General features: G+C 37.0%; 1 protein-coding gene across 1 annotated transcript in view; it reads right to left on the bottom strand.

Annotated features, from left to right (window-relative positions):
* AKAP6 (A-kinase anchoring protein 6) overlaps window positions 1–25,876 on the bottom strand; it is a 368,170-nt gene that overhangs the window by 49,704 nt on the left and 292,590 nt on the right. The window contains exon 12 of the mRNA XM_080809066.1: window positions 4,063–4,278. Within this exon, the coding sequence (XP_080665192.1) occupies window positions 4,063–4,278 (216 nt within the window). The remainder of the gene's footprint in view (window positions 1–4,062; window positions 4,279–25,876) is intronic.

Raw genomic sequence — 25,876 nt, 5'->3', positions numbered from 1 at the left:
CTATTTAGTCTTAATTTTGCCCCATTACTAAAGTAAAATCATTCTTAATACTATGGCACATGCTCTGTGAACATGAGGGTTTCTCCTGTGACTGTTGGGAAAAGGAATTATTGCCAGCTATATATAAGTTCCCTGTAATTTTTTTGGATGTTTTCTTCTGCTTAAGACCTGCATATGTCTACAGCTTGCTCACACTCTCTTGCTCTCTCTCTCTCTGTAGCTCCCTCCTCTTTAGTACTCTGTCCTATAGAAACTTTAGCTGCCTCAGTCTCCTCAGACTCCCAGACCTGTCTCTTCTACTCAGTGAGACTCCAGGTTCTGCATAGATTTCCTTTCTGTACATTGTGCTCTGGAACACTAGGCAGAAATTTGACTAACCATTGTATCACTTCATTCATTTCACATCTCTTCATTGTCTGATATTCAAGGTTAAAAATTGTGATTTTTTTTCCAGTTTTTTAGTTGTTTCAGGTATGAGGATGAGGATAATTTACTCCTTCACTTTATCTTGGCCAAAAGTGGAAGTCTGCTAATGTATTTTAAGAGGAAGAAGGCCTATAGCCTTCATCAGGGAGTTACTGTCTCTTCACCAAAAATTAGGAAACACTGTTCTGAATGGATTTATAAATTACTGGTAGGGATTATTGTTGTTACTGTGGACTGTCTTATACATTTTAATTTTCAACTATTGTAGGAAGTGATATTTAAACTGTTAAAATAATAAAAATCCTGGTTCTCTATAATAAATACATAATAAATTTGGAATGCTATTTTGGTAGCTGGGATGGCTTAAGGTAATAAAAATGCATAATACTGTCTGACAAGAAATGGGCCTGAACCAATGAAAGGTGTAAAAGGAACAAAGTTCAAATTTCTTTGGCTCACAAAGAAAGAAAGGAGGAGACTAGGAAAACAAGAACAACAACAGCATAAAAATCAAATGAAAATTATATTTAAAGCTTGGAAAGTATGGACAGAGATCAATTTCATAGGTAACACACACAAAAATAATTACACAATTTCAAAATCTTGATAAGGGTTTTAGAAAGATGTTTTGGGGAATTCAATATGTGATCTCTTGCTTTCTTGCAAGTGTTAAAAAAGAGATAAATATATTCATTATTTACCTAGTTAGGGGTAATAGAAAAGCTTGTTTGACATTTATACACTTAACTAAATTTGTCTGAATATTGTAGAAAGGCTTTCCATAATTTTGTCAGTGTTAACTATAAGAGGGAAGGCAGTAATTACCTTTGAATATTACCTAGTATTATAGTTATTTATACATTTGTATTATCTTTCTAGGTATGGTTTTTCAGAAGAGGGAAGAAATCTTATTTACTTCTGAATATCTAAACACTGACTACTATAGACCATCACTTAGAGAAAATTCACTTACTTAACAGATTCTATGAAGTACCTATTGAGTCCTAAGTACTATGTGGGACTTTAGAAAGGCAATGGTGAGCAGAAATCGGCTATATAGTTGTGTTCTGCAGACCAGTGGAGAAGACTAATAGTAATTAAATCATCACACACACACAGATGTAAATTGAACAAGAAGGAGAACTTCATGTACAATTAAGTGACATCTCTTATATAAGCTATTTCCAAAGTGACTAATGAAGAAAATCCTATAATGCAATGACTGAATCAGAGCTTCTAATTCTCAGTATCAGAATCTAGCCCAGATGTTTAGAACCACTTTTCCAATACCTCATATAGAACTAACTTGAAGAAAGGAGTATACCATGGGATAATTCAATCACGTTTTAGAACTTAGAAACATTGTCCCTATCAGACAAAAAGAAAGGTCAGAACGTTTTTTCATGATTTCATGAAGGTGAATATTCTTACAGAAATGGAACAATGCTCAAAGCCATTTTGTGGGAATATGAAGACTGATAATGAATATAAATATAACTCTAAACCAAATGCCAGAATAAAACAAAATTTACAAAATAAAGCATGTAGTCATTCATTCAGTAAATATCTGTTAAACATCTACCATATGGAAGTATGACCCAGGCCTTGGAAACCTAGCAATGAATGTCCCTGTACACAAGAAGGGGATGGCAGGAGGGTGGGGACATATGATAAAAAGCAAAGAGACCACTTAGAGACTTCTGATTCTCTGCATCAGCAGCCACCAACAATGGTCAAATACTTGCCTGCCTGTCAAAGCAACTTGAACTCTGTATCCAACCAACAGAGATCAGAAGCAAGAAATATTTCCAACTTAATAAGGTACTCCGTGCTTACTGTATTGTTGGCGTTAGTCCCATTCTCTTCCATCCTTTTCTTGACAGTCATTTTCAACCTTGTTTAGCACAGAAGACCCTATTTGCTACCTCCATCATTCCAAACAACCTACACATTCAGCAGCTAACTTAAAGAAAAGGGGAGACTTTCCTCTATCTGCAATTTATATCTACTTCTATGTATTATCTTGAGCCTCAAAGAAGTAGCCAGGGTTTTAAAGTGAAAGCTTACCTTTACCACAGAAGCAGGATAAAAATGTCTACATCTAGTCCACTGAGATCTAGTCCTGTATCCCTGATCATATGATTTCAAATAAATCCCCAAAGAAAGCCATTTTTGTCTACTCCAAAGCAGTTTGAATGCTTCCAAAATGTCAAAGTTTCTCCAAGTGCAGATGGTTTTTATGTAAGTTTTATTATGGTCACTACCATGCTTAGAGGCTTCAAACTATAGAATAAAAAAATAACCTCTTTTGCCCTTCCCAACACTCAGAAAGAAAGAAAGAAAGAAAGAAGAAAACACTCCAGCTAAATAGCTTCAAAACAAACAGGTCATTTCAAGAAAAGACATCCAATTATATAGACTCTGATTACTGGTAATAACTTGGAAGTCTTAAGAAATTTAACAACTTCAGCTCAAAACAATTAAACTGAACTGTTAAGGATAAAATCACCCCCTAGACTCAACATAGCTACAGATGCAGAAAGAGTAAGAAGGCTTCCTGATTCGTTGTCCCTTCTGTTCTCAGTCCCAATACCAAATGCATCAGATAGCAAATATTAATGCATTTTTTAAAATTAGAATTCATAGGAGAAGGCTTTTTTAACTGTAGCAAGATTATTACATTTGATTTTTCAATTTTGAATCTTGGATGTTCCAAAGACAAGGAACTAATAACATAAACACATAAGAAAAACTTTCCATTCCACATATGTATGTATGTATGTACTTCATTTATGTAAGACAAACATGAGACTTAGGCCTTCAACTAACGGACACTGACCTCAAGGTCATTTGAGGAATGCAACTGTTTTATCAAGAAACCTTTTCCCTTAAGGATATGAAGGTTTTCTGGACAAGGGCTTATTCTATATTATTATTATTATTAAACAATTATTAAATATTAATAATAATAATTACTATTATTATTAAAGGTTTTCTGGACAAGGGCTTATTCTATATTATTATTATTTCCTTCATGTAGCAACAGCTTGAACCTACAATTAACTTGGAAAATTCTTAAAAGAGACCCTACCCCTACCTTGAACACTGCATTAAAACTCAAAGAGGAAACTTGCTTGCTCTCAGCAATGCACCTCCATCAGAAGGAGCTCCAAGAAGGAACAGTGGAGTTTTTTGTATAAATAGTATTAACTCATACGTAATGAAAAGGTAAGCAGTATACTTTATCTGTAGAGCATACACATTACAGCATACACGTGCTGCAAGAGTGGAAAGCCACCTTCTAACAATATCTTCATAGGGTATTGTATAATTAAAGAATATCATTGGTGAAGGAATGATTGAAGGAATTGATGGCTTAGTTTGGTAAGATTAAGGAAAATCTTCATGTGATTTTTTTTTTAAAGACAATGAGATACACCGAAACATGTCTTATTAGTAGGCAAATTAATCTTTGTGCTATGACAAATGGAATTTCATCGAGTGGCTGAAGATATCTATCTCTTTGGTTTGCAAAACCTCTTGTAAGATGAATACATTTTCCAAGCCCCAAAATGATTTTTTTTTTCAGAGAAAAATAAGAGACCATTATGCTTAAAAAAAAAAAAAATCACTCACAGACTCCTTTCCCATCTTCTTTTGTAGCCTTGTCTGCCACTGGACAGCTTGCATGACAATGGCTTCCCACCTTCTTTCAAGATTTACAATGATCAGTTGCATGGGCTGGTGGTCTGCGTTCAGATTGCAAGTCTCCCGGTCATCCAGAAGATGCTGGCATAATCGCAGGATGGAGGCCACTCCACGACGTCGCTGCTTGATTTCACCACAGAGGGACTGCAACACAGAGAGGGATCAATCCGTGTGTGTTTAGAGAGCAGAATTCCCTAAAACATGAAATGTCTTCTTTCACCATAATTTCAGATTGTAGTGATATACTCAGCTGTGAACAATAAGACAAGAAGGGCTCCAGAGCTGTCTTTAGATTGGAGACCTCCTGTTGATACCTAACTAATGCCTAAGAATTTAGCTGCATCCCATTCCTCCTCCCTTTTTTCACTGATTTGTCCATCTAAAATTCTGGGTCCCACCTTGACACCTAGTTGATTAACAATTTATAACTTAATGAAATAAATCAGGCAGGTCATGTGAATGCCAAATAGATTGACATGCTTTGATTAAAGGTGACAGGAAACAAAAAAGATAGAAAAGTGCTCCAAATGGAAATGGAATGTTCCCAAATTTACTCCTCAATTTTTTGAAGCCAAAAATTTAGTTTTCTACTGGCTGGGGAAAACTTAAATAAGATTGTCAAGAATTTTGATACATAACATCTATTATTGGGGGAAAAAAGGATAAGCAACATTTCTCTTCCGAAGCTTGATTAACAAAGCAATAATGTTCCGAAAACAGAAATTAGGATACTGGATTATTACTGCACTATGTGTTGGTTGCTGTTTCTTTTAATAGACATTCACACAATTTAAGAAGGATATGCATGCATCAAAATAGCATTTTGCCCCCAGAAGCATTTGTATTGCTGCAGTGACCCTAAGCTGAACGATTCAAGCAAAATAGTGGGTACACATGTCTAAAAATATTATATCTTTTCTTTGCCTACGGATAGTGTGTAAGTGATATTCTAATTCAAAGCCTTCAGGAGAAATGATGATTATATCCACAAACATCACTGAATTACTAATCTCCTTCGACTGCTACAATTGGACTGCTCTAACAGTTAACAGATTGCTTATTAATCAACAAGGGTAAACAAGACAATGCAATTTCATTTAGTGTGAGAGTTTTAATGCCTAAAAGTATTTGTGCTTAAAATGTTAATCTAGATAGGGCTTCATTAGAAGAAGTCTTAAAATGATTAAGTGCGGTTCACTGAAATGTGCACAGAGCGGTAGTAGATCAGCAGGTGGACATTTCATACAGATGTCCCGCTTATTGATATAATACATGCTCTAGCCATTTAAATGACCCTAACTCAGTAATAGCTGAAATTCTATTATTTCTGTAATGAGAGAACACTGTACCTTTAATATTTCTGAATTTTAAATAAGGTGAATGACAAATTCCCAAACCTCTATTTATGGCAAAATATGACTAGGAATTTTATTATTCAATTTTTACCAGTGCAGCATTTTTAGTTATGCTTCCTGAACTTACCCTTATTTATTTTCCTAGCATTCATTATTACTTCCCTACATAGCTCTTGATATAACCACCAGGTCTGACAAATTTCTTCACTGATATTATTCATTTGTTCAGTGCTGATTGAGAAGGACCCCTGGATATTTGAAGATAAAACTTGAGGGTCTACTAGAGCAAAAAGCATTGTTTCCATACCCTCCTCCAATACTGCTACCTCCTCATTCCTAAATGCATTCTCCCTCTTTCTGTCTCTCTCTCTCTGTGTCTCTTTCTCTCCCTCTCTCACACACCACCCTCTTCAATTTCCTCTCTTGCTCTAGAACTGTTGAGTAAGTCAAACTATCAAGCCAAATTATCTCCTACCAAATTTTGGTCCCATATTAACACTTCAAGATAATAACATAGCCAGCTGAAATTGGTTGAAATGAGTCCTGTGACTATGAATATTGAGGATTTCATTTTTCATTTTTGTGTTGCTATACATTTGTTTAAAATACAGGGTTAGGAAAATCAAAAGTGTTATTTCCATGGCATAAAATGGGATTTTACAAAACTCTCTTTGCAGTTGACTAGACTAATAACTGCATTCCTCAAGCCAGCAAAAAGTTACAATGTTTCTTAGCCAAATGAAAATTCACCATGGATAGCACTAACTATAAGTGTGGAGTTAGCACAGCCTCCTTGGTAACATTTACAAAGCAGCCCCGATGAGCTTCATACACCTCACAGGCACTTTCAGAGTTCTGAAACAGGACATGTGAGATCACTAGGGGAAATTTTCATAAAGGTCATTAGCCATAATTTTTTTATGAGTATCTAGAATGTATCCAGTATTTAAGTATCCAGATGATCCCCAACCCACATCTTAACGTGAGTCAGTCTAGGTAGTTTAAAAACTGTGAAAGCTGTTTTTGACATTCAATATCAGATTTGATGGGATGTTAATATTCACTATCTAATTTTGGGATCTTCACAATCTTACTTTTTTTTTTTTTTTACTTTAAATATCCAAAGAGCTAAGTCTATAACCTGGATTAATAATTTATCTTCTATGCACATGGGGAAATAATACAACTTTAAAAGGAGGTGGAAATTGGAAATTTTAAATTGTCAACATATTTTTTGGTGTTTTTTTATATCTAGGAGATAAAACTGATAAAATATAATTCTTCCACATAAATGGGTTTCTATGACAACCATTAAAATATACATATTTATTTATAATCACAAACACCTACTAAATAAAACCAATGCATTTTCTGGTAATGTTTCTTAGAATCAGTAGCTTACATTATTTCCATGATAAACTATGCACAGAGAATTGTTAAATATAAGTATACAGGAAAAAATAAGTATTGTAACTATTTCTGGCTTACATTTTCAGAGGAAACTACTTTAAAACAGAAATCCAAACTAAACAATCTAAGTAAGACGCTGAAATAAGATAAACTCATCCCAGTCTCTCAGACCTCCTCAAATGTGCATTGTACCTTCCATCTGCTCTGCACTCTTCCAGGCACCAAGGCTTCAAAAAGGAGCAAGTTACTGCTCCTTCTCTCAAGGATCTGAGAGTCTATGACAGGTGGACTACACAAATTAGTGTGGTAATGAGAGTAACATACAGAGAGGCATGTTAACATAAATTTGCACAAGTTGCTCTTAGAGGAGTTGGTGAAATCTTCAGGGAAACGTGAACCAGATTGTCCAAGCTGAATGGTTGCAGTTCTCAAGATAGAAGGGTCGGAAAGCAAGTGTCCTGGGACAGTGGGGACACCTTAATGTGTTAGGGAGAAGAGACAGTGAAGCAGTTGGACAGGAAGTAAGGAGCAGAAAAGTTCAGAATGCTTTTCATTATTGCCAATTTGGAAGCATTTTCCTTGCTATCTCATGAGATCGTATTGGTTCCCAAGCATAGCCGTATTGCCTTCACAGAAAAGTACAGAGATAAGAAGAGTGAAAGGAAATCTAAAAAGAACAAAAAAACCTCCACTAATTATCATTATGTCTAAGAAAGAGATTCCAAATGCTTTTGTATGTAGTTGTCCTATTATTTTGTGATTGTTAAGCAACTTCTTCTTATAAGACTACCTCTGTTAGTACCAAGGTCGTCATCTTATATCACTTCAGAATTCAGTTTTTGGGATATGGTTTGAGTGTGCTAAATTTAAATTTCTGATAAACTTTTAATTTACTTTATTTTATATTTCTACTCAAATTCTTCATGTTATTAAAAAAGCTTGCTATGAGAAATGTAGAAAAGTAAAAATAAAAATTTTTAAGTCAATTTTTTTTGCCTTTACTGTAATCAGATCTCCAACCCTCTAAACACATCTTTTCGGACATGTTGCAATAGTGTTGCCAATAGGCTGAAGGTTTTTTGTTTTTGTTTTAAAGATTTTATTTATTTATTTGATGGAGAGAGACCATGAGCAGGAACACAAGCAGGGGGAGTGGGAGAGGGAGAAGCAGGCTTCTCGCTGAGCAGGGACCGATCCCAGGACCCTGGTATCATGAACTGAGCCGAAGGCAGACACTTAACCAACTGAGCCACCCAGACACCCCCAGGCTGGAGGTTTTTATATCATACTGACAAACTGCCAATCGGTTTTCAATTTATCAATGGTGATGCAAAGCAGGGCTTTTGGTTTATCTGGGGCGTTTTCTTCCCTTTCTTTTTCTTCTTCTTTTTTTTTAATGGGGTTTTCTTCTTTTTCTCTTTTCTCTGTCAACCCTTTTGACTGTTTAAACTACTCTATTATTAAGCGAAATGTGATGTAACATCATTTTTGACACTGGCTTCAGTTTAACACTATTAAAGGTAAGCCTTCCAGTATTCCAATATTTCAATATACTAATATTGGTATTTTATTTTCCATTATGTTTTAAACATAAACATACATATATATATGTATACACACACACACACACACATATACCATACTGTATAACATGATTATAATTTACTTATATACCCGTATTCTTGACAATAAAAACAATAATGTCATCTACTATCACAGAAGGATATAAATCAGTTTCCAGTCAAAGACCTATAATTAAACCAAAACCCAAACTGCACAATAAGTAAAATGTAGGGGTGGGGGGAATGGGTGAGCCCGGTGATGGGTATTAAGGAGGGCACGTATTGCATGGAGCACTGGGTGTTATACGTAAACAATGAATCTTGGAACACTACATCAAAAACTAGTGATGTACTGTATGGTGATTAATATAATAAAAAAAATTTTAAGAAGTAAGTAAAATGTAAGAACCAAATAGAGAAAAGAGAGATGAGGAAGAAAAGGCAATTTTAAAAGTACCAAAACTAAGCATATGTTAAAAGCAGAGAGAGAAAAAACCTTGCTGAGAAAACTCCAAAGCAATTTGTCTCTATATATCTTACATAATTATATTCAGCAGGTTAGTGTAACATCATTAGGTAGGTCAACATGAAAAAAGTGATAGGACTTTAGGTGATCTGTCAACTAAAAACCATTTACGAAGCAATTCCATTTATAAAGTCAAACATACTTTTATTTTCTAGATTGATCAACTTTAACAATATCTATTGAGTATGTCCTCTCTGTGGCAAGCACAATAAAGAAGATTCAACCTGCATATATGGACACATACCTGCCTTCGATCTAGTTGGAGTAAGGAAACAACAGAGAGGGGGAAAAAAGTGAAAAAGACAGGCAAGTTCTTCTGGTTTAAATATTCACAAGTAAATAGCTCCATCTCCTGCGGCAAGGACTTCCCATACTTTTTCAAGTGTTTTTCTTCTTTTTTGCACTTTCTGTATTTTACCATTTTAATTTCATGAGGTAGGCAATAGTCTTGTCTTAGTCTGCTACCTGTGACTAGATGTGTAGAGCAACGGTGCTCCGGGTGTTCCCCCAGGCCAAGCAGCATCAGCATCACCTGTGAACTGGGAAATGCCAGTTCCCTGGTGCCTCTCCACATCTTCTGGATCTGCAACTCAGGGATACACCCCCACGAGCTATGGTTTAACAAACACCACAGGTGACTACAGTGCATACTAAAGTTCGAAAACACTGGCCTACAGGGAAATGGAGGAGCTTCGTTTTGCACGTCAGAGAATAAATCCAGGTGGGCAGATTTTTTTTTTTAGAAGTATAAAATAGAAGTTACAAGTTCTGATTCTGGAGTCACACTGCTAGCCAAGAGCCTAGAAACCACACCCATTTGGTGATCAGTTATTTTTTTAATTGTTACTGAATTACTGAAAGAAAATGAACCAATCAATCAATGAATAGAACTTTTTGACTAGAGGTATCTTTATATTACTAGTACCTGTTTGAGGATCTTCAGGAATTTTCAATATACATTATTAAGAATGATGATAATGGGGGCACCAGGGTGGCACAGTCAGTTAAACACTGGACTCCTGTTTTCAGCTCAGGTTGTGATCTCAGGGTCCTGAGATCAAGGACCATGCCAGGCTCCACATTGAGTGTGGAGTCTGCCTAAGACTCTCTCTCCCTAGCCCTCTGTCCCTCCCCTCTGTGCTCTCATTCCAAAATAAATAAATAAATAAATAAATAAATCTTTTAAAAAATGATGATATAGTAGGTTGTCTGAATACCATATTTGGGAATTTTACTCCTTTTTATTAATTTTATCAAATTAGTCATTTAGTGATGAATGACTAATACATATGGCATTGTGCTAAATTAAAACGAAGCTTCTCTCAGAAAGTGTATATAGTTTAACAAAACCATGATGATTATTCGAAAGGTACAAGGCATCAGATGCAGGAAACATTAATGCTGCAGCCATGGTCTAATAAGAACATACAGCAGATGGGCAAAATGAGAGGCAACACTGGTACCTCTGTGAGTCTTCAAAAGATGCTTTTAACTAGTTGATTCTGGATTATTATTTTGGGGCAAGGCTGACAGAGATCATATGGATGGTATTCCTCACAGCAATAAATATTTATTAAGTATCAATTACGTGCCAAACTCCATACTTTTCATTATAGGATTGCAACTGGTAAATAAGAGGAATATAAGAAGATGTGGTACCTATTTTGAAGTGCCTGTGATTTGTCTGTCAAGGGAAGACTGTCTCCTCAAAGTAAAAAAAAAAAAAAAAAAAAAGGTTTTTTGATAAGACCTAACCCATCAGGTTGTTGTAAGTTTTAAATGAATTAAACATAGGAGTAAATCTTCATTACCTGGGGATAGACAATGTTTTGGGGGTTTTGGGTTTTTTTTTTTTTTTTATAGGACATCTAAAGTAGAAGTTACTTCTGACTTCTTGGGCAATGATTTCTTAGATATGACACCAAGTGTACAAGTGACTTTTGGACAACTTGATCAAAATTTAAAACTTTTGGTCTTCAAATGACACCATAAAAAGTGAAAAGACAACCCACAGAATGGGAAACAATATCTGAAAATCATGTATCTGATAAAGGACTGATATCCAGAATATATAAAGAACACTTAAAATTCAATAATATAAAGATAAGTAACTCCATTTTTTAAATGGGCAAAGTATTAAATAGATATTTCTTCAAGGAAAACATAAAATTGGCCAATAAACATATGGAAAAATATTCATCATCATTAGCCATCAGGGAAATGCAAATCTAAACCATAACTACATACTACTCAACTGCACTATGATGGCTAAAATAAAAAAGACAGAAATCATAATGTTGGTAAGGATATAAGGAAATTGGAATCCTCATCCATTGTTGGTGGGATTGCAAAGTAGCACCATTCACTTTGGAAAACAGTATGATATTTCCTCAAAAAGTTAAACATAGAATTACTATATAGTCCAGCAAGTTCTCTTCTAGGTAAATGTCCAGAAGAATTGAAAACATATGACCACAGAAATATCCATAACCATGTTATTCATAAGAGCCAAAAAGTGGAAACAACTCAAGTATCTATCAATGGATGAATGGATTAAAAAAATGTAGTGTACCCATACAATGGAATATTATTTGGCAATAAAAAGGAATAAAAGGAGTCCATGCCTGACTCAGTCAGCACAGCATTTGAATCTTGAACTTGGGGTCATGAGTTGTGAGATCGAGCCCCTTGCTAGGCTCCACACTCAGCAGGGAGTCTGCTTGGGATTCTCTCCCTCTTCGTCTGCCCCTCCTCCTGCTCTCACTCACTCTCTCTGTGTCAAATAAATAAATAAATCTTTTTTAAAAAAGTAATGGCTATAAAATTCCTTCAGATGGAGTCATAACTACAAATCTATAAATCTCAGTCCACAGATAAGACATTCTGCTATATGATAAAAATAATACCATGCCATTTTTAATATAGCTGTCCTACTTCTAGAAATACCATAAAATATAAACAGAAAAGTATACCTAGAAGAGCATGGATGTGGAAAAGGAGTTGAAGAAAATGTGGAAATTAAAGAACATTAGTTAAATCTAATTACTGCAGTGATGAGTTTCACTTACAATCATATACATCTTACGGAAGTGTAATCCATTGTGTTGTCGGTGTCAGTAGAAAAATGAGAAACGTGACCTATCAAATGTACATCATGTACTTTGCCAAAGATCATTCTAAGTTGACTCTATGTATATGAACCAACACAAAATTTTTAAGATGTTATGTTCTCTTCAAACATGTAGTCAAGGATTTACTTGACTGCAAAATAATAACCAATAATCATTGACTCTTATCGCTAGTATACTATTCTGAGTATTTTCTTAGTTATTTTTCACTAATCTCATACATTAATGACAAACATTATTTGTGTATTCCTCTGCTATGTATTTCATTAGGTATTTGAAATATATTGGCTCATTTAATCCTCACAACAGCACTACGAGATACATATTATTGCCATGTGCCTATTTCACAAACAAGGAAATAGCAACAGAGGGGCTAAGTAACTGATCAGAGTTAACACAGCTAATAAGCAGCAAAGGCAGCATGCTAACCCACGCAACCTGAATTCCAAGCAGTTCATAAAAATATTATGCTACATTTCCTTTCATGAGAGCTAAAGAGGCTTGTAAAATTTCTCCATTTTCAGACTATTCCGGTTCCCAATTTCTAACCAGAAATGGCCATAAAGTTACTGTTGAAAAGACAGCCAACAAGTTCTTCAGGATAACTTTCAGGGGTCTATCTTATACCCATTTCTAGGCCATTGTTAAAAATTAGTAATCTATGCAATTCTTAAACCCAGGGTGGTTGCGATAGCAGAGATGGCAAAAATACTAATTCATTCACTGAACAAGTATTTATTGAACACCTACTATAATGGATACTGTTCTGAGTGTTTGAGATGCACCTGTGAACGAAAGAGATGAGTTTCTGCCCACAAGGACCTCATATTCTAGTGACCAGTGGAGGATAATCTCTTTTCTGAGAAAAATCTAAGTTATATAAGTCATCAAAAAGAGATTAAACAAAAGTAGGAAACATTCATTAGGCAAATGATCACCCAAGTTTCCAGCAAAGGGTCAGCAGATCTTTTGGTCCTGACAGCTCCATTCTTGAACCAATTATGTGCTTATCTTAACTATATCTCCTGCATAAGTATTGCAAATAAGACTTTCCATCCAGGAATTGTAAAGAGGTAATTCTTCAAAACAACAAAAAAATTAAAATACCTCAAGTGAGGTATGAATGATGACGTGCATATTTTAAAGGAAACATGGGCAGATGACATCTGCATATTTTAACTGATTCCAAACTTAAAAGACAACGTCAGCCAATATAGGAACTCAGCTCAGTTGCAAACCCTGGGACTTAATCTATATTGAAGCTAAATATTCTATAAGCATGCAGTGAAGTGCAAAAAATAGCAATTGAAAAATGACATGATTAAATGGCACGACATGCAATCATTTGCTCTCAATTATATCAATGTATCTTCTTCATTTCTAGGAGTCAGGCAGAAATATTGTTTTTTAAATGCCTCTATTAAATTGGTCACCAATAATAAAATAGATGAGAGTCCTAATAAGCTCATTTACATAACATACATCATACACTACAAAACTATTCTCTCCAAACAGTTTTGCTCATAGATTTGTCTCCTGGTTGTCATGAGTCTTTGCTACATTAGCAGATTTCAAAAGCATAATACTGCCTTCAGAACCATTTGTAGAAAAACGTTTATGAAACTTTTCTAGTTAACCCTTGGCAGGATCCTTATTGCTAATTATGGAAAAGGTATTGATATAATATCTTGGCTGTCACATTTTATTATGGTGATGGTAGAAGCAGAATCTAGGTCTGACATTTTGGAAATACCATCTAATTGCAAGTTAGAAACAGAGAATGACAGTTTTAAGTAGATTATAACTTCTTTCAAAATAACAAACTGGTTTATTTAATGTAAAAGCTGGATTTTAAAAATAGCATTAAGGACCCCCGAATTGGTTTACCAAGCACATCTCTATCAGCTTCTTGAAGAAGGTCTGGGATGTGTGCCAAAATAGTTTCAAAACTGCACATGTCAATGTAAGTCTAGATTCTAACATCAAATGATTTCTTATAACCATTGAAAATCAAAATATTTCCAGTGAATATACAATTTTTTTTAAGAAAAATCATCTGCCCTCTATTCACCTAGGCAACAGACAATTGAAGTCCAAAGACCAGTCACCTTAACCTCCACATCCTAAATAACCTGACCTCTGACCTAGAAAAAGATCTAACTTTTTGCAATCTAGCATCCTCACCAATGAAGCTGAATCATGAAGGGCCACAAGGACTGTTAGTTAATACTGCAAATTCTTGGATGAATGGTGTCATCAAGGGAAAAACTAATCCTTCTTTTATGAACACTCATTTGATGTTTTAATTGTTTGTACTTTCATGTGTTGAAAAATATTAATTATATTTGGAAAGGAGTATTTCTATTTCTATTAGCTATTTTTTTTAGCTGTGGTCTAAAATACAGTAACCATGCTAAAATTAGCAGGCCCTCACTGTGTTATTCCATGAAAGCTGTTGTTATCCCTGTGTGGTATTCTTTAATTTTTTGTGACTTTTTCTACATTAGGTTAAGTACTTTTAAATATGTTTGTTTTTAAAAATCAAGCTCAGTGGTCATGTGCTTAGTTCATATTCACATGCAATTAGTAATATGTTATATACTTCCTTTTCTAAATTAAAAACACTATTAAAATTCCAGACATACAAAACAATATGAAGATTAAGTTACTCTAAAGAAAACTGTAATAGCTTACAGATTGCTTGTATCATTACTAAAATGCTGGTATCTATTACAGAGTCTCCCTGGAATAAAGAATGCACTTTTGGCAATAATCTTTTAAAAACATGTCCATTATTGTTAAGATGTTAAACTAGTCTGCAATTATAGGAAGGTAACTTTTAGCAATAAGGAGGAAAGGGTGCTGGATATAAATGCAACCTCGACATTACACTACAAAATACCTTTTCTTAAAATTCTATAATCACTCTTTTCATAAGCAGATAAGGCATTAATTGCCATTTATTTGTACATTATTATATTTTGAAATCTATTGACAACACCCACTGTACTTTTTATCTCTTATTAGATTCCCTGGGAATCATTTCAAAGTAATTCTGGGGAATGGATAAAGGTGATTTTCTTCCTCTAGATTATCTGTTGATCCCAGCTACCTGAACTCTTTTGCTCACTTAATGGATATTGGGTATTCACTGGCCAGGTCAAAGGAATATTCAGGACTGTCTTGAGGAAAGAAAGAAAAGAATTCTATGTGACAAGGTACAGCATAATACACCCATTAGGCTAAATCTATAAAAGAAGGATCCTCATAAAAATCATACCTGGAGAATGAAACAGCAAGAAAAAGCAGGGAGAAAGAAAGTGAGAAAACACAGAAGCAAGGATGACCTAAGAGGAATTCCCAGGGATAGTGTGGAACACGTAGGAGAGGACAGATGATTGAACTAACTGGTGTCATGACTCACTCAACTCTGTTGCATGGTATTTTTCTAGCTCTCTCATCCATACATAGTTGACTATTCCTCACCCATCTCCCCTATCAGACTCTATTTTCCCAAATTTATCCCTGAGTAACATATTGTTTACTTCCTATGAAGCCACTCTTGGCTTCTTTGTCACAAAGCTCAGAGTGTTACTTGAAGTATAACAAGTAGGAATGGGTATTTAGGGAAGTATTCCTGTTATTGCAGAATCCTACAGGTGGGAAATAAATGAATTCAAGAACACTTGGGACACAATAACAAAGCAGGAAAGAGTTAAGTTTGGGGGAATAACACCACCGAAAAGGAGGAAAATGATACTAGGGACAAAAAGTCAACCCTGGAAAGATCCTTCTGTTCATTCATTTACTCCTCCCTGACCTGGAAGAGACTGAAGTATAGACAGCTCTATAAACTTCATATTTCTGATTTTATTTTATTTTATTTTAATTTATTTATTTGACAGACAGAGATCACAAGTAGGCAGAGAGGCGGGCAGAGAGAAAGGGGGAAGCAGGCTCCCCGCTGAGCACAGAGCCCAATGCGGGGCTCGATCCCAGGACCCTGGGATCATGACCTGAGCCGAAGGCAGAGGCTTTAACCCAGGTTAAAGGTGCCCCTGATTTTATTTTTATAGCATCTAAATAGGGCATTTTCTTGTGAGTTTGGATCACCAGGAATTTGCTTCTTAGCTCTTTCTCTCGCTTTTGTGGTGGAAATGCAGGGCAAATCCACTCCTTTTCACCAGTTTTCAGTATTCCCAGATGTGCAGTAATACTAACCACACTCTCAGGGTCGTTTAGAAGTTTAACTAATATATAACAGCAAAACACTCTTCAACCATTATGTTAGGTAGTAGAGAGATGCTGACTAAATATTAGTCAACTGGTAAATTGCTATAATGATTATTTAGCTCAAAGCAATATTCCAGAACCTTGTGAAAAGGAAATGTAATAAGAACTTCATTCTTTAAACACTCCCATAGCTAAAATAAAACAGAGGTCCAGGAGAATTTTTTGAGTGAATTTTCTTGAACACAGTTAATTCTCCTTTTAGAGGATTCTGTTTTCATTTCTTCTGAGACACCATGTCTCTCTCCTGCTTGCTCCCTTAAAGATGACTGAATATATTAGAGGACAAGTGCCTTTATTCATCCCATCTAGTATTTCGGCAGCAAGGCAGAATATACGTTATCCAAGCATGAAGGTACACCCGTCGAACGTCTAAGAAGCAACTTGGTTTGAGGGGGGGAAAGCAAAACTTAGAGTCTTTTCCTTGTTTGGCAATAACCAGTTGTGTGATCTCAAGTAAATCCTGTAACTTTCACATGCCCTCAATACCCTTTCTCTAAAGCGCAACAATCCTTTGGCTTTTAAAATTTTCTGGCACCAGATTATTACCTAAGCTTATTCTGTTAAGAGAAAGGAAAAATATCACGTGGTGGTCTACGATGGTCTGCTCATGTTCTAAAATCTTCAAAGTCTAACTCCAAAAACCTTTACAGTGAGAACCACATGACTAAGCAAAGCACACAAAATTGAAAAGCTGACTTCCACTGTTGCTTTCATAGAGCTTTGAAGTCCCTTGCACCAACGTTTTACTGGGAGTTAGGATGGCATGGTTGAATGGATATCCATTGGCTCTCTTGCTGGTAGGTAGTCTTGCCTGACAGATAAAGGAATGAATGGGTCTTGAAACATTCTTCCAATTCCTAAGTCATTTCTCCTGTCATGACTGAAGGCCAGTAGAGAAGGACATTTTGAGAAAAGGGGGAGCGCATGAGGGGAAGGCAGAACCTGGTTTACCACCTATCCCACACTTCTCAAAGGAACTTCTAAAACCAGGTCTGCCAATCCATTTTTGCACTTATCCTAATGCCATTAAATTCAAAAAGAAAGAAAAATATCCTTGGGGAAGAGAATGCAATATTCTAAATGTACAGAATATAAGTTAGGATTTAATCAACAGTTTAGAGCATTAATGAAATTAAGAGAGATAAGTTAGGTTATTTTTTTTTTCCAGATGGGAATAATGATTTATGCCTCTGTCCTATCTTAGAGAGGTTTTGGGAGGATTAATGAGCTAATGTCTCTAAAGCTCTTTAAGCTCCTCATATGGAGGTACAACATAAACAGAAGGTGAAAAATGATAGCAAACTCAACACCGAGTTGAACTCCTGAGAGTAAAGCCCCTGGAAATGAGAAGCTGTTGCAGGTCAAGATGGTAAGTCTCTGAATTCCAATACCAAAGGAGTCTTGGTTTATTGTCATATGTATTTTTAATACTGTTTACAATAGGACTTCACAGTATTAGTAAGCATTTCTACATTTCCTATTAATCACAATGTCCCTTGTAATGATCATTTTTTATTTCTATTCATCAGATTAGATAGGCTCAGTATTTCTATTTTATAGAGAAAAAATTGAGTTGTGAGAATTGCAAAGACATCAGTATTAAGTTGCATGAAATCTTTGGTTTGGTATTATTGGACTATGGCCTGGATTAGGATTCAGGAGATGTGGGCTGCCGTCTGGCTCTGGTTGTGTGGTCATTTAATTTATCAGAGACTTGTATTTTTCTTCTTTGGAAAAAAAAGGTTGAGCTAGCTATCTGATCTCAGTCTTACTTACTTACAATCTGCTAAGTACTTCTTGAGTATCTAGTGACTCTAAGGTACATTGTTAATGGTACAATAAAGGGTATGCAAAACAAGTATTTTAAGATAGTCCTACTTTTAAAAAGTTTATACTCAAAACAACAATGACATATCACCACACACCTATTAAAATAGCCAAAACTCAAAATACTGACAACACAAAATGCTGAAGGGGATATGGAAAAAGGACTCTTATTCAGTGCTGGTGGGAATGCAAAATGGTATGAGCACTTTGGAAGACAAAACAAAATATACTCTTACCATACAATCCAGCAATCATGCTCCTTGGTATTTACCCAAAGGAGCTGAAAACTTATGTATACACAAGAACCTGCATATGGATATTTATGGTAGCCTTATTCATAACTGCCAAAGCTTGGAAGCAACCAAGATGTCCTTCAGTAGGTGAATGGATTAATAAACTTATGTTATAATCAGACAATGGGATATTATTCAGTGCTAAAAAGAAATGAGCTATCAACCCATGAAAAAGACATAGAAGAATTTTAAATGCATATTACTAAGTGACAGAGGTCAATCTGAAAAGGCAACATACTGTATGATTCCAACCATACAACATTCTGGAAAAGGCAAAACTATGCAGAGTAAAAAGATCAGGGACTGCCAGGGTTTGGGGCAGGGGGCTAGAGGTGAGGAATGAATTGGCAGAGCACAGAAGATTTTTAGGGGAGTGAAAATACTCGGTATGATAAACCATAATGACAGATAAATGTCATTATACAGCTGTCTAGTCCCACAGAATGTAAGCATTGAGTGAACTGTAGTAAAACTATGAACTTGGAGTGATCAAAATCTGTCACTACAGGTTCATCAGTTGTGACAAATGTCCCACTCTGGTGGGGTAAGTTGATAACGGGGAGGCAATGCATGTGCAGGGGCAGGGAGTATAATGGAAAATCTCTGTACCTTTCCCTCAATTTTGCTAGAACCTCAAATTGCTCTAAAAGAAATAAAATCTTAATAAAAAAAAAAGTTTGCACCCTAGTTTGTTGCTAAGACACATAGATTCCTACCTACAGACACCAGAATAACATTGAAATAAACACAGGAATTTCTTCAATCTCTTATCTCCAGACCTCCAGGCACATGCACATACTATTCTGTTCACTCTTCCCCTCCTTCACTTCAGATCTCAACTTTTTTTTTTTTTTTTTAATTTATTTATTTATTTTTATTTTTTATTTTTTATTTTTTTTAATTTTTTTTTATTTTAATAAACATATAATGTATTTTTATCCCCAGGGGTACAGGTCTGTGAATCGTCTGGTTTACACATTTCACAGCACTCATCATAGCACATACCCTCCCCAATGTCCATTTCCCCACCACCCTCTCCCATCCCCCTTCCCCCCCGCAACCCTCAGTCTGTTTCTTGAGATTGAGGCTTTTATGGTTTGTCTCCCTCCCAATCCCATCTTTTCATTTTTTCTTTTCCTACCTCCCCCCAAACCCCCCCACCTTGCATCTCCACTTCCTCATATCAAAGAGATCATATGATAGTTATATTTCTCCGATTGACTTATTTCGCTAAGCATGATACCCTCTAGTTCCATCCACGTCGTCGCAAATGGCAAGATTTCATGTCTTTTGATGGCTGCATAGTATTCCATTGTGTATATATACCACATCTTCTTTATCCATTCATCTGTTGATGGACATCTAGGCGCTTTCCACAGTTTGGCTATTGTGGACATTGCTGCTATAAACATTCGGGTGCACGTGCCCCTTCGGAGCACCACGTTTGTATCTTTAGGATATATACCCAGGAGTGCAATTGCTGGGTCGTAGGGTAGCTCTATTTTCAGTTTTTTGAGGAACCTCCACACTGTTTTCCAGAGTGGTTGCACCAGCTTGCATTCCCACCAACAGTGTAGGAGGGTTCCCCTCTCTCCGCATCCTCGCCAGCATCTGTCATTTCTTGACTTGTTAATTCTAGCCATTCTGACTGGTGTGAGGTGGTATCTCATTGTGGTTTTGATTTGTATTTCCCTGATGCCGAGTGATGTGGAGCATTTTTTCATGTGTCTGTTGGCCATCTGGATGTCTTCCTTGCAGAAATGTCTGTTCATGTCCTCTGCCCATTTCTTGACTGGATTATTTGTTCTTTGGGTATTGAGTTTGATAAGCTCTTTATAGATTTTGGATACGAGCCCTTTATCTGATATGTCGTTTGCAAATATCTTCTCCCATTCTGTCAGTTGTCTTTTGGTTTTGTTAACTGTTTCCTTTGCTGTGCAAAAGCTTTTGATCTTGATGAAATCCCAATAGTTCATTTTTGCCCTTGCTTCTGTTGCCTTTGGCGATGTTCCTAGGAAGAAGTTGCTGCGGTGGAGGTCAAAGAGGTTGCTGCCTGCATTCTCCTCAAGGATTTTGATAGATTCCTTTCGCACATTGAGGTCCTTCATCCACTTTGAGTCTATTTTCGTGTGTGGTGTAAGGAAATAGTCCAATTTCATTTTTCTGCATGTGGCTGTCCAATTTTCCCAGCACCATTTGTTGAAGAGGCTGTCTTTTTTCCATTGGATATTCTTTCCTGCTTTGTCGAAGATTAGTTGACCATAGAGTTGAGGGTCTATTTCTGGGCTCTCTATTCTGTTCCATTGGTCTATATGTCTGTTTTTGTGCCAGTACCATACTGTCTTGATGATGACAGCTTTGTAATAGAGCTTGAAGTCTGGAATTGTGATACCACCGACTTTGGCTTTCTTTTTCAATATTCCTTTGGCTATTCGAGGTCTTTTCTGGTTCCATATAAATTTTAGGATTATTTGTTCTATTTCTTTAAAAAAAATGGATGGGATTTTGATAGGGATTGCATTAAATGTGTAGATTGCTTTAGGTAAAATAGACATTTTCACAATATTTGTTCTTCCAATCCATGAGCATGGAATATTTTTCCATTTCTTTGTGTCTTCCTCAATTTCTTTCATGAGTACTTTATAGTTTTCTGAGTATAGATTCTTTACCTCTTTGGTTAGATTTATTCCTAGGTATCTTATGGTTTTGGGTACGATTGTAAATGGGACTGACTCCTCAATTTCTCTTTCTTCTGTCTTGTTGTTAGTGTAAAGAAATGCAACTGATTTCTGTGCATTGACTTTATATCCTGACACTTTACTGAATTCCTGTATAAGTTCTAGCAGTTTTGGAGTGGAGCCTTTTGGGTTTTCCACATATAGTATCATATCATCTGCAAAGAGTGATAGTTTGACTTCTTCTTTGCCGATTTGGATGCCTTTAATTTCTTTTTGTTGTCTGATTGCTGAGGCTAGGACTTCTAGTACTATATTGAACAGCAGTGGTGATAACGGACATCCCTGCCGTGTTCCTGACCTTAGCGGAAAAGCTTTCAGTTTTTCTCCATTGAGAATGATATTTGCGGTGGGTTTTTCATAGATGGCTTTGATAATGTTGAGGTATGTGCCTTCTATCCCTACACTTTGAAGAGTTTTAATCAGGAAGGGATGCTGCACTTTGTCAAACGCTTTTTCAGCATCTATTGAGAGTATCATATGGTTCTTACTCTTTCTTTTATTAATGTATTGTATCACATTGATGGATTTGCGGATGTTGAACCAACCTTGCAGCCCTGGAATAAATCCCACTTGGTCGTGGTGAATAATCCTTTTAATGTACTGTTGGATCCTATTGGCCAGTATTTTGGTGAGAATTTTCGCATCTGTGTTCATCAAGGATATTGGTCTGTAATTCTCTTTTTTGGTGGGATCCTTGTCTGGTTTTGGGATCAAGGTGATGCTGGCCTCATAGAATGAGTTTGGAAGTTTTCCTTCCATTTCTATTTTTTGGAACAGTTTCAGGAGAATAGGAATTAATTCTTCTTTAAATGTTTGGTAGAATTCCCCTGGGAAGCCGTCTGGTCCTGGACTTTTGTTTGTTTGGAGATTTTTGATGACTGTTTCAATCTCCTTACTGGTTATGGGTCTGTTCAGGTTATCTATTTCTTCCTGGTTCAGTTGTGGTAGTTTATACATCTCTAGAAATGTATCCATTTCTTCCAGGTTGTCAAATTTGTTGCCATAGAGTTGCTCGTAGTATGTTCTTATAATTGTTTGTATTTCTTTGGTGTTGGTTGTGATCTCTCCTCTTTCATTCATGATTTTATTTATTTGCGTCCTTTCTCTTTTCTTTTTGATAAGTCTGGCCAGGGGCTTATCAATCTTATTAATTCTTTCAAAGAACCAGCTCCTAGTTTTGTTGATTTGTTCTATTGTTTTTTTAGTTTCTATTTCATTGATTTCTGCTCTGATCTTTATGATTTCTCTTCTCCTGCTGGGTTTAGGCTTTCTTTGTTGTTCTCTCTCCAGCTCCTTGAGGTGTAGGGTTAGGTTGTGTATTTGAGACCTTTCTTGTTTCTTGAGAAAGGCTTGCACTGCTATATATTTTCCTCTCAGGACTGCCTTTGTTGTGTCCCACAGATTTTGAACTGTTGTGTTTTCATTATCATTTGTTTCCATGAATTTTTTCAATTCTTCTTTAATTTCCTGGTTGACCCATTCATTTTTTAGAAGGATGCTGTTTAGTCTCCATGTATTTGCGTTCTTTCCAAATTTCCTCTTGTGATTGAGTTCGAGCTTCAGAGCATTGTGGTCTGAAAATATGCAGGGAATGATCTCGATCTTTTGGTACCGATTGAGACCTGATTTATGACCCAGGATGTGGTCTATTCTGGAGAATGTTCCATGTGCACTAGAGAAGAATGTATATTCTGTTGCTTTGGGATGGAATGTTCTGAATATATCTGTGATGTCCATCTGGTCCAGTGTGTCATTTAAGGCCTTTATTTCCTTGTTGATCTTTTGCTTAGATGATCTGTCCATTTCAGTGAGGGGAGTGTTAAAGTCCCCTGCTATTATTGTATTACTGTCGATGTATTTCTTTGATTTTGTTATTAATTGGTTTATATAGTTGGCTGCTCCCATGTTAGGGGCATAGATATTTAAGATTGTTAGATCTTCTTGTTGGACAGACCCTTTGAGTATGATATAGTGTCCTTCCTCATCTCTTATTATAGTCTTTGGCTTAAAATCTAATTGATCTGATATAAGGATTGCCACCCCAGCTTTCTTCTGATGTCCATTAGCATGGTACATTGTTTTCCACCCCCTCACTTTAAATCTGGAGGTGTCTTCGGGTCTAAAATGAGTTTCTTGTAGGCAGCATATGGATGGGTTTTGTTTTTTTATCCATTCTGATACCCTGTGTCTTTTGATTGGGGCATTTAGCCCATTAACATTCAGGGTAACTATTGAGAGATATGAATTTAGTGCCATTGTATTGCCTGTAAGATGATTGTTACTGTATATTGTTTCTGTTTCTTTCTGATCTACTACTTTTAGGGTCTCTCTTTGCTTAGAGGACCCCTTTCAATATTTCCTGTAGAGCTGGTTTGGTGTTTGCAAATTCTTTCAGCTTTTGTTTGTCCTGGAAGCTCTTTATCTCTCCTTCTATTTTCAATGATAGCCTAGCCGGATATAGTATTCTTGGCTGCATGTTTTTCTCGTTTAGTGCTCTGAATATATCATGCCAGTTCTTTCTGGCCTGCCAGGTCTCTGTGGATAGGTCCGCTGCCAATCTAATGTTTTTACCCTTGTATGTTACAGACTTCTTTTCCCGGGCTGCTTTCAGGATTTTCTCTTTGTCGCTAAGACTTGTAAATTTTACTATCAGGTGACGAGGTGTGGACCTATTTTTATTGATTTTGAGGGGCGTTCTTAGCATCTCCTGGATTTTGATGTTTGTTCCCTTTGCCATATTAGGGAAATTCTCTCCAATAATTGTCTCCAATATACCTTCTGCTCCCCTCTCTCTTTCTTCTTCTTCTGGAATCCCAATTATTCTAATGTTGTGTCGTCTTATGGTGTCACTTATCTCTCGAATCCTCTCCTCGTGTTCCAGTAGTTGTTTGTCTCTCTTTTGCTCAGCTTCTTTATTCTCTGTCATTTGGTCTTCTATGTCACTAATTCTTTCTTCTGCCTCATTTATCCTGGCAGTGAGAGCTTCCATTTTTGATTGCACCTCATGAATAGCTTTTTTGATTTCAACTTGGTTAGATTTTAGTTCTTTTATTTCTCCAGAAAGGGCTTTTATCTCTCCGGAGAGGGTTTCTCTAATATCTTCTATGCCTTTTTCGAGCCCGGCTAGAACCTTGAGAATTGTCATTCTGAACTCTAGATCTGTCATGCTACCTATGTCTGTATTGATTAGGTCTCCAGCCTTCGGTACGGCCTCTTGTTCTTTTTTTTGAGGTGAGTTTTTCCGCCTTGTCATTTTGTCCAGGTAGGATTTGCTTTCTCCTGCTGTGGAATTCCGCTGTTCTTGGTGACTGAAGTTGGTTTTGGATGGTTTCTTGTTGATCTTCTGGGGGAGGGGCCTGTTGTAGTGATTCTCAAGTGTCTTTGCCGCAGGCGGAATTGCACCGCCCTTGCCAGGGGCCGGGCTAAGTAATCCGCTCGGGTTCGCTTTCGGGAGCTTTTGTTCCCTGAGCGCTTTCCGTAGAGTTCCGGAGGACGGGAATGAAGATGGCGGCCTCCCAATCTCTCGGCCCAGAGGAGCCGAGAGCTTGGGGTTCCGCTCCTCAGTGCGCTCTCAGAGCAAAGCGCCCAATAGCCCCGCCTCCCTGGCTTGCGGTCGCGCCTCGAGGAAAGCAGTCAATTGTTGGAGCTGGAGAAAAGCGCCAGGTCGCTTTTGTCTCCGTGGCCTCCGGCCGCGCTCCGAGCCCACCCAGCCTGCGACCGGCACAAGGTAACCCCGGGCTTAGAGCTCACTCCTCGGCTTTGTCGCTATAGCCGGCTTCCCCGCTCTAATACCTGCGAGCTCTGCGGCACTCAGACACCCCCAGTCCTTCTGTGACCCCGCGGGTCCTGGGGTTATGCTGACCCCGCCTGGGTTTCCCCCCAGTTTAGCCTCTGGAGCGATGTCTCCCAGTGGAGCCGACTTTTAAAAGTCCCGGTTTTGTGCTCCGTCGCTCCGCCGCTTGCCGGGTGCCGGCCCCTCCCCCCGGGGTCTATCTTCCCGTCGCTTTGGATTCACTTCTCCGCAGGTCCTACCTTTCAGAAAGTGATCGATTTTCTGTTTCTGGGATTGTTGCTCTTCTTCTCTTCGATTTCCCGTTGGATTTATAGGTGTTCACAATGGTTAGATAAGCTATCTAGCTGATCTCCTGCTACCCGATGTCGTCTCAGCCTGCTACTTCTCCGCCATCTTGACTCCTCCCTCTCTCAGATCTCAACTTAAGAGTCATTCATTCTAGGAAATTCCTTGCCATTCCCCAGTAATGCCCCATGTACTTCCACAGCACACTACGTTAATTCCCACCACAGCCCATACTACATTCTATTCTACTTGCCTGTTGACTTGTTACTATCCCCTTTTAGACCGTGTGTTCCTTGCAAGAGGACAATGGATGTTTCACCCTAGTACCCAGCACAACACCTGACACAGGTGTTTGCATAACAGAAAGGTATTGAATAAATTTAAAATATTGTTACCCAAATTCCCAAATAATCTTGAACTGGCTTCTCTTTTTAGGTATCAGAACTCCTCTATCTTTACACATGTTCTACTACTTCCAAGGCTTTTTGTTGAAGATTCTCTTCCTTATTTAAAGACAGAAGCAACAGCATTC

The sequence above is a fragment of the Martes martes genome, assembly GCF_963455335.1.
Source record: "Martes martes genome assembly, chromosome: 7".
NCBI lineage: Eukaryota > Metazoa > Chordata > Mammalia > Carnivora > Mustelidae > Martes > Martes martes.
Note: the sequence above shows the minus strand (reverse complement) of the source record. Positions and strands in the feature narration are given on the sequence as shown.